This window comes from Nanorana parkeri, unplaced genomic scaffold, assembly GCF_000935625.1.
Source record: "Nanorana parkeri isolate BGI_ZX_2015 unplaced genomic scaffold, ASM93562v1 scaffold29, whole genome shotgun sequence".
NCBI lineage: Eukaryota > Metazoa > Chordata > Amphibia > Anura > Dicroglossidae > Nanorana > Nanorana parkeri.
Genome location: NW_017306297.1, coordinates 2954353 through 2970850, shown reverse-complemented (window position 1 = coordinate 2970850; position 16498 = coordinate 2954353). Strand labels below are relative to the sequence as shown.

The 16498-nt window shown below is 39.7% G+C and overlaps 1 protein-coding gene across 1 annotated transcript; it reads right to left on the bottom strand.

Moving 5' to 3' along the window:
• Positions 1–815: 815 nt before the first annotated feature.
• On the bottom strand, positions 816–15936 carry PIGZ (phosphatidylinositol glycan anchor biosynthesis class Z). The gene is made up of 3 exons (XM_018567329.1): positions 15543–15936; positions 4409–4528; positions 816–2412 (listed from the first exon to the last, which is right to left on the bottom strand). The coding sequence occupies exons 2-3, from the start codon at positions 4524–4526 to the stop codon at positions 854–856; spliced, it is 1677 nt and encodes a 558-aa protein (XP_018422831.1). The 5' UTR covers positions 4527–4528; positions 15543–15936; the 3' UTR covers positions 816–853.
• Positions 15937–16498: the final 562 nt, after the last annotated feature.

Below are 16498 nucleotides of genomic sequence, written 5' to 3'. Positions count from 1 at the left end.
AGTAGGAGTTGGGTCCAGAGTAAGGTTTCTGGGGTGTGGCATGGAGAGCGCTGCCTGTTTGTTTGTTGACTGGCCAATCCCTGGTGATTTTGTTGCCAGTGGGCTGGATCTTGTTTTAACACACAGACCAAACACAGTTCTGGAAGGGCCCTTGGCTAGTAGGCTGTATGCCTTGTTGCAAGTCACTGGTCTGAGGCCCTGGGCCTAGAAGCTTGGACCTTTTTCAGGCTATGTGCCTAAAGAGACAGTGGAATGTGAAGCCGCAGTCAGAAGTAGAGTACACTCTGAGACCTGATATTTTGTGTAGAGCTACTTTAGCCTGCTTTGTACTTCTAGAGTTGAACCCCTCCCAGACACTGTCAACCATAAGAATTAGTAAGTGCCAGGCATTTGGGTATTGTACCTTTTCCTATAAGTCATGCAATAGTACCTTTTAAAAAAAGCACCTAAGGACTAATCCTGCATTACTGCATCAAATGAAGTGAACTGCCAGGAACAGGGTGTTCTCAGAATGGGGTCCCACCTGCAAGCTCAATGCCCTTCTGAGTGAAGGGACTGAACTAGAGAGAATTCAGGAAAGTCCCCTGTTTCCCACCTATGCAGAGGCTCAGTCTTCTGGTTTACTCAGGTGCTACAGAGAGTTTGTGGGTGTAAACTGCCAGTAGAGAGTCATCTCACATGACCCCTCTCCACCCAAACATGATTACATTCAGATTATTTACAAATCAGATACTCAGAACATGTAGGTTTTTAGTTATTAAAAAAGTAAGCCTGCAGTGAAACATGTATGAAAAAAACAAGAATACAGTGTATTTTTTTAACAAATCATACATAGCATTCATCTCTTCTTTCATCAGCGTGTTGTAGGCATCTCCAATTCAATTACATGCAGAGCTAGATAACGCATAAAATTGCCTTTAAGCAAGTGAGAAATCATGGGTGGATCTTCCATAGACACATGTGGTATAAACCAGGTGTCAGATCTATAGTCCAATCCACAGTTATCTATCACTGGAATAACAGTGCCAGGGAGCACAACTATAAAATGATGGCTGATTGATCCTTGTAATTGTTCATTTCTCTGAGTCAGATCTCCTTGGATGTCTTGTAGCTTTTGGCACAGTTGGTCTTCATTGAAACCAGCAAGATCAATAATGTCCACTGATGTCTGACCTTTCTTTAAGTTTAACAAGTAATGGGGAGGCATGTATGTATGCGTAAATAGTATTGTATGGTGATGTGACATGTTTCCAGAGCTGGATGTGGACTGCAAGATATGCTGTATGTGGAATATGCCAGGAATTAATCCAGCCTGATGAAGGCAGCCAAAGAAAAGGGCTCCTAGGACATTAAACATAACAATAACACATTTTATTTTTGTTGTTCTGCTATAACTGGAAACTAATAACACCAGAGGTAACACCAGGGGAATAAGAAAGCGAGGTTCTTGGTGGTTAAATAATGACAGAGCTGTCAGTGGAACAAAATAAAACAGCAATAACCTGGCTTCTTGTGAAGATGGTCTTTCACATTCAGTGTTATGAGGGCTATATTTGGGCCATATCCGTTTCTTTAATAAGTTTAAGCCAGAGAACACTGCAGATAAATGGAGGAGACCAAAAAGCATAGGACTATTGACTGCCAAGTGGGTTATGGGATGATGAATTCCATGCTGTGCAAGGTTGTTTGGGTTGAGATTGTAATGAAGAAACTTAAAAGGAGTTAGGATAATATTCTGTCTCTGGTAATGGGCATAAATGTCCATGTTGTTGATCAAAAAAGGGTAATGTCCAGTATAGTACATTGTATCAGACACTATGAAAATGGTGGAGGTAACAATTGTGCTAGGTAATAGCTTGATTAAATTGATAAAAGATGTGTATGAGAATCGTGACAGGTCATTTTGAGAAGCCCAGTAAAGTACTGGCATAAAAGCAAAACAGAGAAACGTTGGTCTGTTAAAAAATCCAGCTGCCAAGACCATACCGATTAAGTGGTAAGCCTTGGGTCTCTTACATCTTGATGTAATGTTACAGCTGGAAGGGCATGTAAGGAGCAGTAATAGAGCAAATAATATACCTTCTATAGCATTGCTGATCGTTCTTGTGTAGAATACTAAAGTTACATGGGAAGCAGATAGGAGAAGCAAAGCCTTCCATGGATTTGAAGCATAGACTGGTGCTACCCGATAGACAGCATAGTCCAGAAGAAAGGAGAGGACTGTTATGAAGAGACGTGGAAGCACTAGAAGAAGATAGCTATAATTGAAAGCTGTCTGAAACCCCAACTGATGTAGTATTCTAACAATCCAGAAGGCAGTACCAGATGTTAGAAGAGGAATGAGCACTGTCCTACAGGGAAATGCAGGCAAAAATTCCCAAGGCCGGTTGGTATCTAGATCCAAAATGTCACCTGGGTAAAAGAAAAAGAGAACATGATATACAAATGATAGGATATATAAAAAAGCTATTCTTACCATATACAAGATTCACTTTTCTACTTTGTCCAAATCCTAATGCCTATCCCTGTGCATCTTTCCCTGTGAAATAATCCAAATCAATGACACAGCTGGTAGTTAAAGTGTATGTAAACCCTAACAACAAACTTCTCTTACATTTCTTATTTTCTCCCTTTTGGTGTGCTAAATATACAATTTAGAGCTGCAGCTAACGATTATTTTCAAAATCGATTAGTTAGCCGATTATTAAGTTCGATTAATCGGTTAATCGGATAAACAATAAAATGTCGGGCAGGTCTGGCAGTGGCGAGCGTGAGGTGGGGAGGAGGTGCGGCGTGCAGCGTGTGTGGAGCCGTGAACAGGGCCAACTGATCGGAAGCCGATTAATCGATTATTGAAAAAGTTGACAACTTTTATAATCGATTATGTCGATTAGTTGTTGCAGCCCTAATGCAATTGAACAAGTGCAAAAATACAGAAGCTGTTGATTCTGTGAGAAATCCAATGTTATCCCAAGGGGTCTAATTTGCCCTTCTAGTTATTCTCTTGACTTCAAGAACACCTTTCCGCTTTGTTGTGGAGATGAGGAGGTATTCTTTAGCTCAGTAAAACACAACTGGGCAGGGCTGACAGCATTTATTGTAATTCTTGTGATGTTATTCCAGGACAGGCACATTGTTATCAGCCCACAAGAGGAAATTAGGAGCTAAGTGCATTTCTGCTAGGATCAACAGCTATGTTTCTGTACTTCGGTCTTTAAAGGGATAAGTTGTAGTATATAGGATTTTTATTTTGCCCTGATATATGCTTTTAAGACAAACTTCAGAACAGGGAGTAATGGCTAGTCTCTCCAACAGGAACACAGACAGAAATAAAAGCACATTTTTTTTAATGTCCATTCTCATTGAACGTAATGTATTGGGAAATCCAACATTTTACAGTTGCCATTACAACAGGAATACGTGGATTTGTTTCCAATTAGGCACCTGTCCAGGGGATATAGACAATTGCTAGATGTTTTAAATAGGAACTATAGTTGGTTTTAATATAATTGTGACCAGCAAGGTTTTGCTTTATTGCAGAAGAGACATACTGCGCAACTCAATGTACAATTCTGGCATCTCTCAGGTGCCAGAATGAATGAAATCCAGTGCACATGCTTTGGAATTATGTCATCCGTGTCTTGCCAATCAAGATGGCTGAGGATGCCTAACTCAAAAGATGGCAGGTAGAATATATTGATACTGGTGAGGGAGCTTGCGGGCATCACAAGGCTGGAGGCAGAGTTAGTATAGTTGTGATTTAACCATTTTTCACACTACTTGAAACAAAAAAAATGTTGGCTTTAGATATACTTAAACTATTCAAGTAGTAACCTATGACAACCTCAAATAGCCATTATCAGCAGACATACTGATCAGAGTCCAGTTAACCTTGCCTAATTGGTATTGTTTCTTTCAAGGTATGCCAGTGCTACACCTTACCTGCACACAACTTACATCTCTATTTCATTGCCCTAAGCTAGAGCACTTGTGTAATTAGAGCAGTGGTGTTTAGGGGAGACCTGGCCTAAAAGACATTGTAAGATGGTCAATTCTGCATGTGTGTCTGTCCATTCACAATTTCCGTGGCCAGCTATAGATTCACAGCAAATTTTAATACAATCCTAGACATCTCAGTTTTTGTGTATGCAAAGGATAACTCCACAAAATGTATAGTGGTGTGGAGCTTAACCACAGAAACACAAATGCTGGGGGACATTTATCAAGCACATTAGTGACACAATTAGATGAAAATCAGACTGCTCTTGATTTAGCAAAATCTATTTTTTATGTAGTTGTGACCCGCCAACTGCAACAGATTTGCTAAGGTCTGTTACAGGTTTAGTACTGTTTTAGAGACAGAGTTTTTCCTGCAGATGGACTTTAATAACATGCACTAGACCCATACCTGCCATCACTTCAGGAGACTGAAAGAATTCATCAGGATGCAGGTATCCCTTCTGTGGAGCAAGGCACCATATCACCCGTAGAAGACTTAGCGCTCCCCACAGCATCCACTCTTCCATTTCTGCAGTCACATATAATGAATACATCTATTAATTCATGACTCAAGTCAAAGGCATTTCTGTCTTTGCATGAAAAAATCTGTTGTGCAATGATTTCCAAGAATATCCGTTTCAGTAAGAGACCCTGCAGCTTTGAGGACAACATGGAATCATGTTTTAGGCAAAAGGTTTGTTGTAGCTTTAGTTAAAATGATGCTGTCGCTGAAGGCTGGAGTAGTTTATGCATCTATAAACATTGCAATTTCACATTCTCGTTTGTGTCTTATAGTGTCCTTTGCTTTATTATACTGACATTACGTTTGAACATATTTACGCATGATATCAATTATGTTAACACTGAACATATAGGTAGGTGTAAACCTAACGCAACTAAAATGAAGTGATTTATGTTGCATACACAATATGGAGCTTATTCAATACAGCCATTCAAAGAGCAGTGCAATGGGCAAACAGCAGTGACCCACTGCAACCAATCACATTTCAGTTTACTGTAGACCCTGTCAACAATTCTGAGCCAGAGTGATAAAACTTTAAGAACACTGTACACTTTTCCACCATCAAAAATAAACAGTCTGTTCAGGGGCAGCAAGAAATAAAGGAAGTTACAGGCAAATGTGCAGCAGTATTGAAACTTTTATTACAAGGGAATGCGGGGACAGTTGGCTTCTACCTCTAGAAGCCCTGCCTCCCTAATCCAAGATCTATGGAAATCCAGACCTTATGGTAGATTAGAAATAAGATACATTGTGATTGGTTGCTTCAATACTTCATACTACATAGCCATTGTACTTTACAGTGTGTTATTGCATAAGTAGGTATGGGTTGTTTTTTTTTTACCAGCCTTCCTTCTTTCACATCTTATAAGCATTTTGCTTGTGAATAGCAACCATCTAAATTATTTATTTGATTTGGTATTGATAAGGCAAAATTTAGACATAAGCTAAATATCATAAATTACTTCTATTTAACATCTAATATTGTCTTCATCTATATATACAGTATATGCGGTCCATCAGATAATCCATTACCATAAAGGGAAAATTATGAAAAAAATATATTACAGAATTGTCAACTTCTTTTCTTTCTTATCTTGCAACATTTCTGTTAGGCAATTTAGATATGCTAAAAAGGTTTCCATAGACATGAGATGGCTGTGAAATGGCTGGATTGGGCATTGATGTCATGACATTGCACAGGGAAATAACCGATGTGTCCCCTGGTTTAAGGAAGCACTAACAACATTTGGCCGCTCCTCATTTAGAATGGCACCCAAAAGCACAGTACAATAAGTGCCCACAAACCCATGCTGTAGTGCACCACAATGCGCATGCGGTGCACTGTGGTGCACTGCATTTAACACATTAAATTAAGAAATTACATTTGTCAAATGTTGGTCCATTCAAAATAAATTAAATGCCCTAATTCTACATATGTCAATGCTTGAAATACCCCATATTAACATGCATATGGTAATAGACTGCTACAGACCACCCTTAAAGTGACATTAAAGTTAAAAAAAAACTTCCCTCACCATGTTAATGTTAGCACTTACCTTAAATGATGTCTCTTATTCCGATCTTCTTCTTTCCTGATGTTTTCATCTGTCCCTCCAGCGGTGCTGCGGCTCTCCGATCCAGCGGTGTCTGCATGAGGGTGCACGCGTCCATACACTTACCTTGCGTCTCTGCTCGTCTCCCGGCCGAGAATCCGAACTGCGCATGTGCCTGTCCCAAGATACTTTGGGGCCGCCAGATCAGTTTCGTTTTCTCGGGCGGGAGCGCGCAAAAAAAAAAAAAGGTAGTTTAAACCGCTGTTTTAGCTGGTTTTTTTAAAAACTGTTTGCCTATATCTACTGCTTGACAGCAGTAGATATAGGCAAAAAAACGGGAGGCTTTAGAACCCCTTTAATGATTTGGATGATTTATAATAAGAGGTAAGACAGTGCTGCCTGTGGTGTCATGTCTTTGAGCAGTAAGTACACATCATATGCTGCATTTTTAAATTTAATTTTGATTCAGAGCCATTCAGAAAATGAAGATGCCAGCATCTAAGCAGATTTAAATGACCACTATATGAAACAATGCAAAATTATATTCTTGCAACTGTATATGGTTTATGCTCAATATGATAGTATTCAGTCTATGAATACCTTTAATTTTATTTCACATACTTTTATTTAATTTGTCTTCACATGTATATGCAAGCCAAGCTCTCCAGCAAAAGTGTCAGTTACAGGGGTTGGGATAAACCACATAGCACTGGTTTATAAGTGTAAGCTGGAGCTAGGCTTTACTTAATTAGTTATTTTCTTAAAGTGGACCATTACCCCCATTAACCACTTGCTGCAGGTAGCCGTAAATATACGGCGGGCCACAGAAGTGGTTATACCAAGAACACAGCTGCTGCTGCAGTCGTGTTCTTGGTGTCATTTTAAACAGCCAACGATTGCTGTTAAGATACAAGCAAACAGGCGTCTATACAACCGCCAGATCGGTTGTACCGATCGGCGAAATGTGCTGCCCCCGCAACCGTTTTCGCCGGGCTCTGCTGTGCCGCATGCGGGCCCAGGACCGGCACGGCGGGTCTCCTCACAACGATCAGAGAGACATCAGCAGGCTTCCAGCCGCTGTTCTCTCCTCCGATCACTGGACCTGGAAGTGATCTGGACTGGACTGGACTTCCGGTGTCACTGTGTACATTCCCTGGCTCTTAGATCCAGGAGAAGAAGCTGGGAAAGTAGATTTCTGCTTCCTGAGCTTCTTTGGGGTCCCTAGGTGACATTAGGGGTCTGAAAGACCCCTGATGCTGCCATGAAGAGGACCTGTCACACCCTATCTGCTATTACATAGGGAGCTTGTTGGCCCCCTATGTGATAGCAATAAAGATAGTGTAAAAAGAAATGCAAAAAAAAAAATTGTTTAAAAAAAATGCAAAAAAAGTCCCCCGCCCACCACGTGCACGCATACATACATATGCAAATGGGTGTCAGTGCGCCTACATGCAAAAACATTGGAGTGAGAGCAATAATTCTAAAGCCATTAATCACTGTTAGTACAAAACTGATGAGAGGTAAAAGCTTTTAAAGTGTCCCCCATGGGAAATTTTGGGTGTTGAAGTTTATTGCAGCTTCACGGGTGATTTGACTTATTTTTTTACAGATATACCATGACCTGGATGAATGAGAACCTTCACAGACATACAAGGTATGCAAAGAATAAAAAGCCGGCAATTATCTATAAGTATGTGTTTGTAGATTGCCATTACTAAACATTTCTAAATGTGTTTTTGTTTTTTTTTATTTTGAAGATATCGATATAAGTTATTCTTTGCATATCTTATTTTCTTTTTTCTCTCCATTCTTCTCACAGTAGCCATTTATTGCAATATCTCCCTTTACTTCCTTTATGTAAAGTCCATCTAATACAACCCTGTCCACAGGGTGACTACAAGTAAAGGGTTAAGGTAATATGGGGCCCTAGGCAAGGTAGTAGCTTTGCCCCACTCCACAATCTCTTCAACTGATATTGATAAGGATTGCAATAGGCATAGAGCAGCCTCCCTGTTTGCATTGTCTGTGCTAACATGGCCCATCTCCTCAGACATTCACTGCCTACAAGTGCCCCACTATTCTTGCCCAACAATCTCTTGTAAATGTGAACAGCTAACTGTGCTATCCCCTTGGTATATTGCAGGAGAATGACGGTTGGGGCTGACCCCCCTGAACACTCACAAGGATCTGGTGACAATATTGCTGCTCAATTTTACTTCAGACGGAACAGAGCTGTCACCCTATTAAAGGAAGAGGAACAATTAAGTGAGCTACTGTCAAGATCACCAGGAAATAAAACTTTGTTATATGGTGGAATGCTGTGTTAATGCTATTGACACACCACTTCATGAATGTCATTTTTTATTTTAACCATAGCTCTGCTTTGACTAGCAGGGCATCTAGATGCAGAATATGAATTTTGTGAAACTTAGGTTCATTTTGTAGGGTTTCTGTATCCCTAAATCAGTTTAAATACAAAAACAAAAATTATCGCGGTTTAACAATTGGTACCGTTTAAACAACTGTCACCTAATGGTTGTGTTCATCAATAATTAATTAATTGCTCTTGTGACAAATGGCAACGGGGGACCCAGAAGTATTCCTTGACAGTGTCTAAGTGGTGGTTCCAGGAGCCAAGAATCCCTGTGTTATTGTTTGATAAAAGGGTATATAACCATGCACAGAGGATAAGTGTTGTGGATAATGTTAAATGTTAACATGTGGTCCACATCATTTTCTCAAATGTTTTACAATGTAAATGCTGAGAGGGGGAGAGAGCCACACTGGGCAAGTGCTTCCATTCAACATGGCCTCATGACCACCAACAATATTTGGAACTGTTTGCCTGAAATTCTATCTTGTGTTCAATATACCCCAGTCGAAAAGCTTGTCTGGTGTTGTTCAAGGAATAAAAGTAGGTAAGAAACCTTAGCCCTGATACTTTCATATAGACTTTCTGTCTTGGATCTAAAGCTACCTGCTACAGCACTCTACCTTTTGCTGCTGACTTAATTGACAAATATCTGTTTTGGTGCAATATCTGTTTTGGTGAAGTAGCTCTTTAAATACCAAAGGAATAATGAAACACTGAAGGAAACTTGTCATGAAAGATATATGAGGCTTTCCATTGCTGACCTCCTTCTGAAAATGATAGTCGCTTGGTTGTTTTGATGACCCAGGACATTCAATACTTTATAAATAATTTACTGGGTACAATCATGCAGATCAGGAAAGTCAGAGAAAAGTCAGAAGTCCTTATTTCCATATTTCTTATGGAGGTGACTCAAAAAGTTCAGAATGAGAGACAAGAAATAAGCAATTTTAGGAGTGGTGGTCTTTCTGCCCTTTGTTTTCAATTATCAATCTGTTTCTAATTGTTATTGTTGATGCCAAGCTTTAGATCATCAGTCTTGCAGCTAATCCGGTGAAATATATACAACATAAATACAGACGTACAGTATCGGAATAAATGCTCATAGTATTACCAGCAAGTTGCGTTTGACTATTTTCGGTAATATCTGATTCAGGCTCTCCAAAGGTCAGTTGTAAAATACATTATCCTTTCAGACAGTCCTGCAGGCTGCATTGATTTGCTACCACAATTATATTAGTCTCTCCATTTTCACTAAAAGATCCATCTTTCCTCTCAACACATCACAACATCTCCTACTTGGGTTCACAAAGAGAACTGGTCTGTTGGGAATACCCTGCGGTTTTTGCAAATATTTCAGTATCAGAATTAAAGGAACACTAAAAGAAAGTTGGAAACATTTAATTATATGTCACCCTTGTATATCTGAATCCAGTCATTCCATCAGTTAAAGAGTACTACAAACATGTCACAGAACGTAGGCACATAGATGAAAGCATCACCTTATCTGACTGTCCTGTATTCACTGGGTCCTCCCGGCTGAGGCCCCTGAGCTGCCCAATAATGTGCCTGAAGGCTGCTCTGCAGTACAATTAAGTACTTTTGCTTCCTGGCTCTCTCCCGTAGGGACAAGGCCCGTCGCCCCACTTACTCTTCTCCTATACTGCCACTGGACTCGTGCCCGACTCACCCTCACTTTATTTCCACTCGCCAAATGCAAGCAGGCAAGTGGAAATTTTGAGCTCTTGCATAAGCATTCACCTCCCTAAGTTGATACTTGGTAAACTCACTTTTGAGCTGATACTTTTGGGGTAGGTCTGTACCAGCTTTTCACACCTGGATCCTGACCATACTTGTTGCCATAACTGCTCAAGCATGATCAGGTTGGATAGGGACCAACCTAAAAGCAATTTTCAAGCCTTGCCACATTTTATCAATTGGATTGAGGTGACTGGGCAGGCTCTTGAAACCCACTCCATTGCAGACGTAGTATGTTAAGGCTCATTGTCCAACTGGAAAGTTAACATCTGCACCAGTCTTAGGTCTCTTACATTGAAACAAGTTTTCCACTTCGGTTAGCCTGTATTTGGCTTCATCAATCTAAAACATACATTTTGGTTTTATTAGACTAAAGACGTTTTTCCACATAACTACTGTGTTTCCCACATGCATTTGACAAACTCCAAATGGGATTTGATATGTGGTTTTCCATAAATGGTTTTTGCTTGTCACTCTTCTGTTATAGTGAAACGAAAATAAAAACCAATAGTGCCAGAGATGACCACTCCACTGAACAAATGTACATGCAGAAGTTCTACAGGCCGCTGCCCCACATCAGCCAGGGAGACTGTGATATCTAATGAAAAAACAAAAACAAAGGGGGCCCCTTGTTTTTGTTTTTTTGTTCTGTTATAGTTGTCCATAGATGCTTTTCTTCCATCTCAGCTGAGTATCTCTGCAGCTCCTGCAGAGTTAACATTGGCCACTTGATTGCTTCTCTAACTTATGCACTACTTAACCGGTCACTGAGTGTTGGTGGATAGCCTTCTCTCCGTTTTTTTAATAATGGATTTAACGGTGCACTGGGAAATATTAAGATGGGATGGATATTTATTTTTTGGAACCCAGCCCTCATCCGTATTTTTCCTTTTATGATGCTCTTTGTTTGGAAATATGTTCTCTAACAAACCCTGACTCCTTCCAGTTTGTTTACTCCAAAATCATTTGGCACCTACATAGAATAACTCAATCAAATGAATTATGACTTCTAAAAGCAAAAGAGCACCAAAGCTTATTTAGAGGTTTCAGCAAAACGAGTGAATACTTATGGATAGACTTTTTAATTTGCAAAACTATATTTATTTTATTTTTTCCACGCAGACATTATGGACTATTTTGTGCACATCGGTGACATAAAGTCTCAATTGAATTCATTTAATTCCAGGTTGTATCAAAAGAAAATGCAGACAAGTTAGAGGGTGTAAAAACTCATGTTAAACACCGTATTGCTGTGGAGAATCTACTAAGGGTTGGGGACAGAATCATTGTCTCCCTAGCAGAATGTCCACAGGAATATGTGGAGAATGTACTCTATAGAGAGAAAACAGGAAGTTCTGCTCACAGCATTGTCCTGTGTGTCACTAGCACGTGAAGTGAGTGGATATACTCCCATTAGGGGCCCCACAAAAAAAACGTATAAAACGTTCTAACCTTTCCTCACTTCATCCAAAAAATTTAAAAAATCATACATAGAGTTCCTATTTCAAGAGGTATGACAAGGGCCTTTAACTTAAAGATGACAAATGATTTTAATGAGAGAGATAAGTGCATCAATGATTTGGCTGATGTGCTTTTCTTTCTTGGAAGAGACCCATGATGTGTTTTACTGGCAACTGTGTACATAAATAACTTTGAAGTGGAATATGAATTGTCACTAATGGTATCACCGTATTTATTTATTTATTCTTGGTATTTATATAGTGCTGACAATTTACGCAGCGCTTTAAATTCTGGGTTGTCTTTATTGAGTCCAGTTAGAAACAGAAAAATATCTAAATTTTAAACTAGACTTGACCAATAGAATCGATGTCAAACAATAAGTGACGTATTTACACTTTACTCACGCTGGGCTTGGTTTTGTACTTTTCTTTGTGGGTGTAGGATTTAACCTTTACTTTGCAGTGCTTGGACTTGGTGCTTAGATATCTATCCTTGAATAATTTTACAGCTGCAGATCTTTTGGGGTAAGTTATCATCTTTGCACATCTGGAGTCTTATGTTTTTGCCTGTTCTTCTGTGCAAAAATGCTCTATCCCTGCAACTAGGTCTTTCTAAGACATTCAGGTTCTTGGTTGTAAACTACTCCAGTACAGCTTCAGTTGAGTTGAGTGATCATTCTGCTGGAAGGTGAACTTCTGCCACTATCTTGCAGACCTAAACAGGTTTTCTTCTAAAATTTCCCATGCAAGTTGAAGTGACAGATTTACCTCAATGGTGGTCCCACAAGCTTCTTATTTCTTGCCGCCCAACCCCCTCCCCCCCCTCCCTTTGACCTCCAGGAGCAATAAGAAAAAAAACCGTGTAAGCTCCAAGTCCAGGGCTAGGGACTATATCCCTGCCCCATGTGACAGCACTGGGTGTCTCAGTGGCCAATCACCAAGCATCAGTACTGTCATGTAAGAAGGAGTAAGTTACCTGCTCCCTAATACCCAGAAGGACTAAGTATACTTCCAGCAGTGAACACAGCAGCAGGATAGTAAAGGGGAAGTGAAGGATCATTGAGTATGTGCTGTTGGTGGGGGTCAAAATTAAAGTGAACCTGTTGCTTCGTCCTTTAAGAGCAAAGCACAGATTCGCTTTCAGGCTGTAAGGCCTCTGACATGCTCAGGTAATAGTTGCAGATAAATCTCTTTTATGCTGAGCTAATGCAGCTTAGCAGATTGTACAGACACAGTGCTTTACTGGTAAGAGAACTGCAGCATGGACTTAGGAACACCAGGTATCTCCTTTTCATAGCCATTTAATTTCTCGGTAGATAAACCGAGAAATTAAATAAAGGATTGGGCAGAAATAAACAAATCCTGTTATTGGCTATTTAAAATTGAAATAGCCAATAGCAGGCTGGCTAAAAAGATATTTTACAGCAAATAATATAAAAGCCTCAAAATGTATGCAAACAAACGGTTATAGAACACACATAAAGCACTTGAATAAAATGTAACAAAGCTTTCGGAAAAGCTTGTCAACACTTATCCATTAAATTGAAGGTGACACAAAGCTGGGTAAATGCATTAGCAGAGTTTATCATTAGTGTATCAAATAGATGGGTAGATTTAGGGTCATACACACATTTTTTCTATAGAAGTCAAGCTTTCACATTATAGGGCTTACAGAAAGGCTTGGGACATGAAAGGGTGGGGTCAAGCTCGACCTACAGTGAAAAGTCAAGAGTAGACATGTAAGCAGGCAAAAAATGTGTTAAGCTTTGTTTCGGATGTTTCGTTATTTCGTTTTTCGGGATTCGGGTCTGAAAGTCAATTTTTTTCGGCATTCGAATTCGGATGAATCTGAATTTTCATTAATTTCGGATGAGTTAAATGATCATTATGAATGTAAATTAGTTGCAGAAAGTGACATTAAATGTTTACTTTTGACACTCCGCAAAAACGAAAAAAAACCTAAAACCCAAATTCCACCAAAAATTGATACCAGCCTGTTTAGGTTCAGTAGGAATGTTAGCAGGGACCCCGATGTAAAAAACAAAACAAAAAAGCCAGCATGCGGATCCCCTGGCAATTTATACCAGGCCCTTTAGGTCTGGTAGGAATTTTAAGGGGAACCCCAAAGCCCCAAAAAAATGAAAACAAAAGTAGGGTCCCCCCTAAAATCCCTTACCAGACCCTTAATCTGGGCAGCAGCCTGGCAGGCCCTCAGCATTGGGAGGGTGCTATTCCGGGAGGGGACCCCCTGGGCTCATCTGCATCTGGGTACCCTCTTTCATACAGGGTGCTGCCCCCCCCCCTTGTGAATGAGTAAGGGTTTTTTGTACCCTTACTCATTCACCAAAGGGTTAAATGAAATGTAAATAAAAATGTAAATAAACACATCAATCCTTTATTTATACAAAAAAATACAAACACAAGTTTTTGACAATTCCTTTCATTTAAAAATAATTTGTTTAAATGTCCCACAAAGTCATTTCAGCATCGGCCGACAAATTTGTCAGCCGACACTGAAATTACTTTGTGGGTTATTTTTAAATAAAAGGTATTGTCACAAACTTGTGTTTGTGTTTTTTGTTCAAATAAAGGATTGGGCAGAAATAAACAAATCCTGTTATTGGCTATTTAAAATTGAAATAGCCAATAGCAGGCTGGCTAGAGCACCTTCTCACTGCCTGATGTCAGTCACAAAGGGGCGGACCTGAGAGAGAACTTTCTCAGGTCTGCTCCTCTGCTGATTGACATCAGGCAGGAGGTAGGGCAACAGCAAGCCTGCTATTGGCTATTTCAATTTTAAATAGCCTAATACAGAATGGCTGCCTCCCAGTGCCTTCTGTCAGTCCACAGAGGAGCAGACCTGAGAGAGAAAGTTCTCTTTGAGGTCTGCTTCTCTGCTGATTGACAGAAGGCAGTGAGTGGAGCATTAGCCAGGAATTACTTTGTAGGACATTTTAAAAGATTTTTTTTAAATAAAGGAATTGTCAAAAAGTTGTGTGGTGTACATGTCAATCAAGATTTCCATATAACTTTAGCTGTCTATATACAGTGCATTCAGAAGGTATTCAGAGATCCTGTGTGGAGATGGGACAAAGTTCCAGAAGGACAATCATCACACACATCAGTGTGTGTGTGTGTGTGTGTGTGTGTGTGTGTGTGTGTGTGTGTGTGTGTGTGTGTGTGTGTGTATACACACACACACACATATGAGAATATATTTATATACTCATAAAAATGTTGTACACATATATATGAACATATAGAAAGCAATAATAAATAATTTCTTATTAGTCTGATTACACTGAACTATTACAATAGTCTTCTGACTGATTATTGTTTTAACAAGTATAGTCTTATAAGCTTCTGCCATGTACATGGAGGTGACACTATGGATGTGCGTCTTTGTGTCTTGTGTGTCACCATACTGATTCAAGAAAAAAACAAAAAAGCATTTCTTTTCATGATCAGTTGAAGACTTCTTATTTTAATAACAAACAGTCTTCTCTTTTAGTAAACAATAAAAACAACCCCATTTACTACACAGCCAACACACAGGATGACAGTAATCAATCCGATTGCAAAGGGCAGCCTGTGTGTCTTCTTTTCAACCACTAGAGGTCGCTGTACAACCCGTAGTCAATATGATGGCAGCTTTAACCTCATCTCTGCTGCAGGCTTCATAAAAAGCAATTGTATTCTTCATCAGTGCTAAATGATATACTGCAATCACTCATTACCTGCCAGTAACCGTAATATGCAGTATTTAAGAAGCATGTGTACATATAATGAACAAATAGTGCATTGAATGTCAGGATCAGCGTTTTAATAATGATGAACTTCTATTGCCAAACACATTAAATCTGTAGGTTATTACCTACCTCTTGCAATATGTTACTACTCAGACTATGTTGGCACTGTATGCCAGTGGGCAGTTTTGTCAGTTCGCTGTCTGGTTCCATATGCAATAAATTTGCAATGCTGTGCTCATTGCAAGTCACTGGTCCGCAGAATACTCCCGTATATCAGACAGCCAAGATTGGGGGTTGTCAGTACACATGCAGGCAGAATATTTATGCTATGGAGAACATTGTTTTTCTGTGCCACTGAAGACCAACCAACCCAGATCCCCAGACAATCAGCTTCCACACAGGATGAAATCTTCTTAACACCATCACTGTCTACATCAGCAGCAAAGACAATCCAACAAAGAGCTCAGCACACAGATCGTCCATTAACCACTTCTGTACTGACACCTTGGACATTCCAGCACTGAGCCAGGAGTCATGTCCTGCTGACAATCAGGTCAGGACTGTGGATGCAGTCGGTCTGTTTAGTGGCCATCCTGTGTGAAGAGCATTGCTAGCAGTGACACTGTCCTCTGAAATATGGAATGAGTGAGCTGGAACAAAGAAGGGGGAGAGAGAGAGAGATGCCTACTCAGCTGCAGCAGTAATACAGAATAGGGCGAGCAAAATACAGAGTCTTCCTTTTATCAACATTTTAGCAAAAATCATTTTTAGAGAAATACATTGGAGTCTATGGGGAATGTGAATTATATTGCTTTTAAAGGGTGCAGTGGGCTTCAAATCGCTCTGGAGGGTAACAAAGGCTTTTTTCATCTATTCTGGACTTGTTCGTATGCCAAAAGGGCCCATTAGTAGCCATTATGGTTTTATGTGTTTTCACAGCATGAAAAAGCATACAGTGAAAGTAAAATGAAAAATTAAATCAACAGTACACACATGACAATCAAATGCACAAAAAAGAAAAGAACAAAAAAAAAAAGAGAAGCACAAAGAGAGAGATACCTACTTAGCTGCAGAATTAATATGGA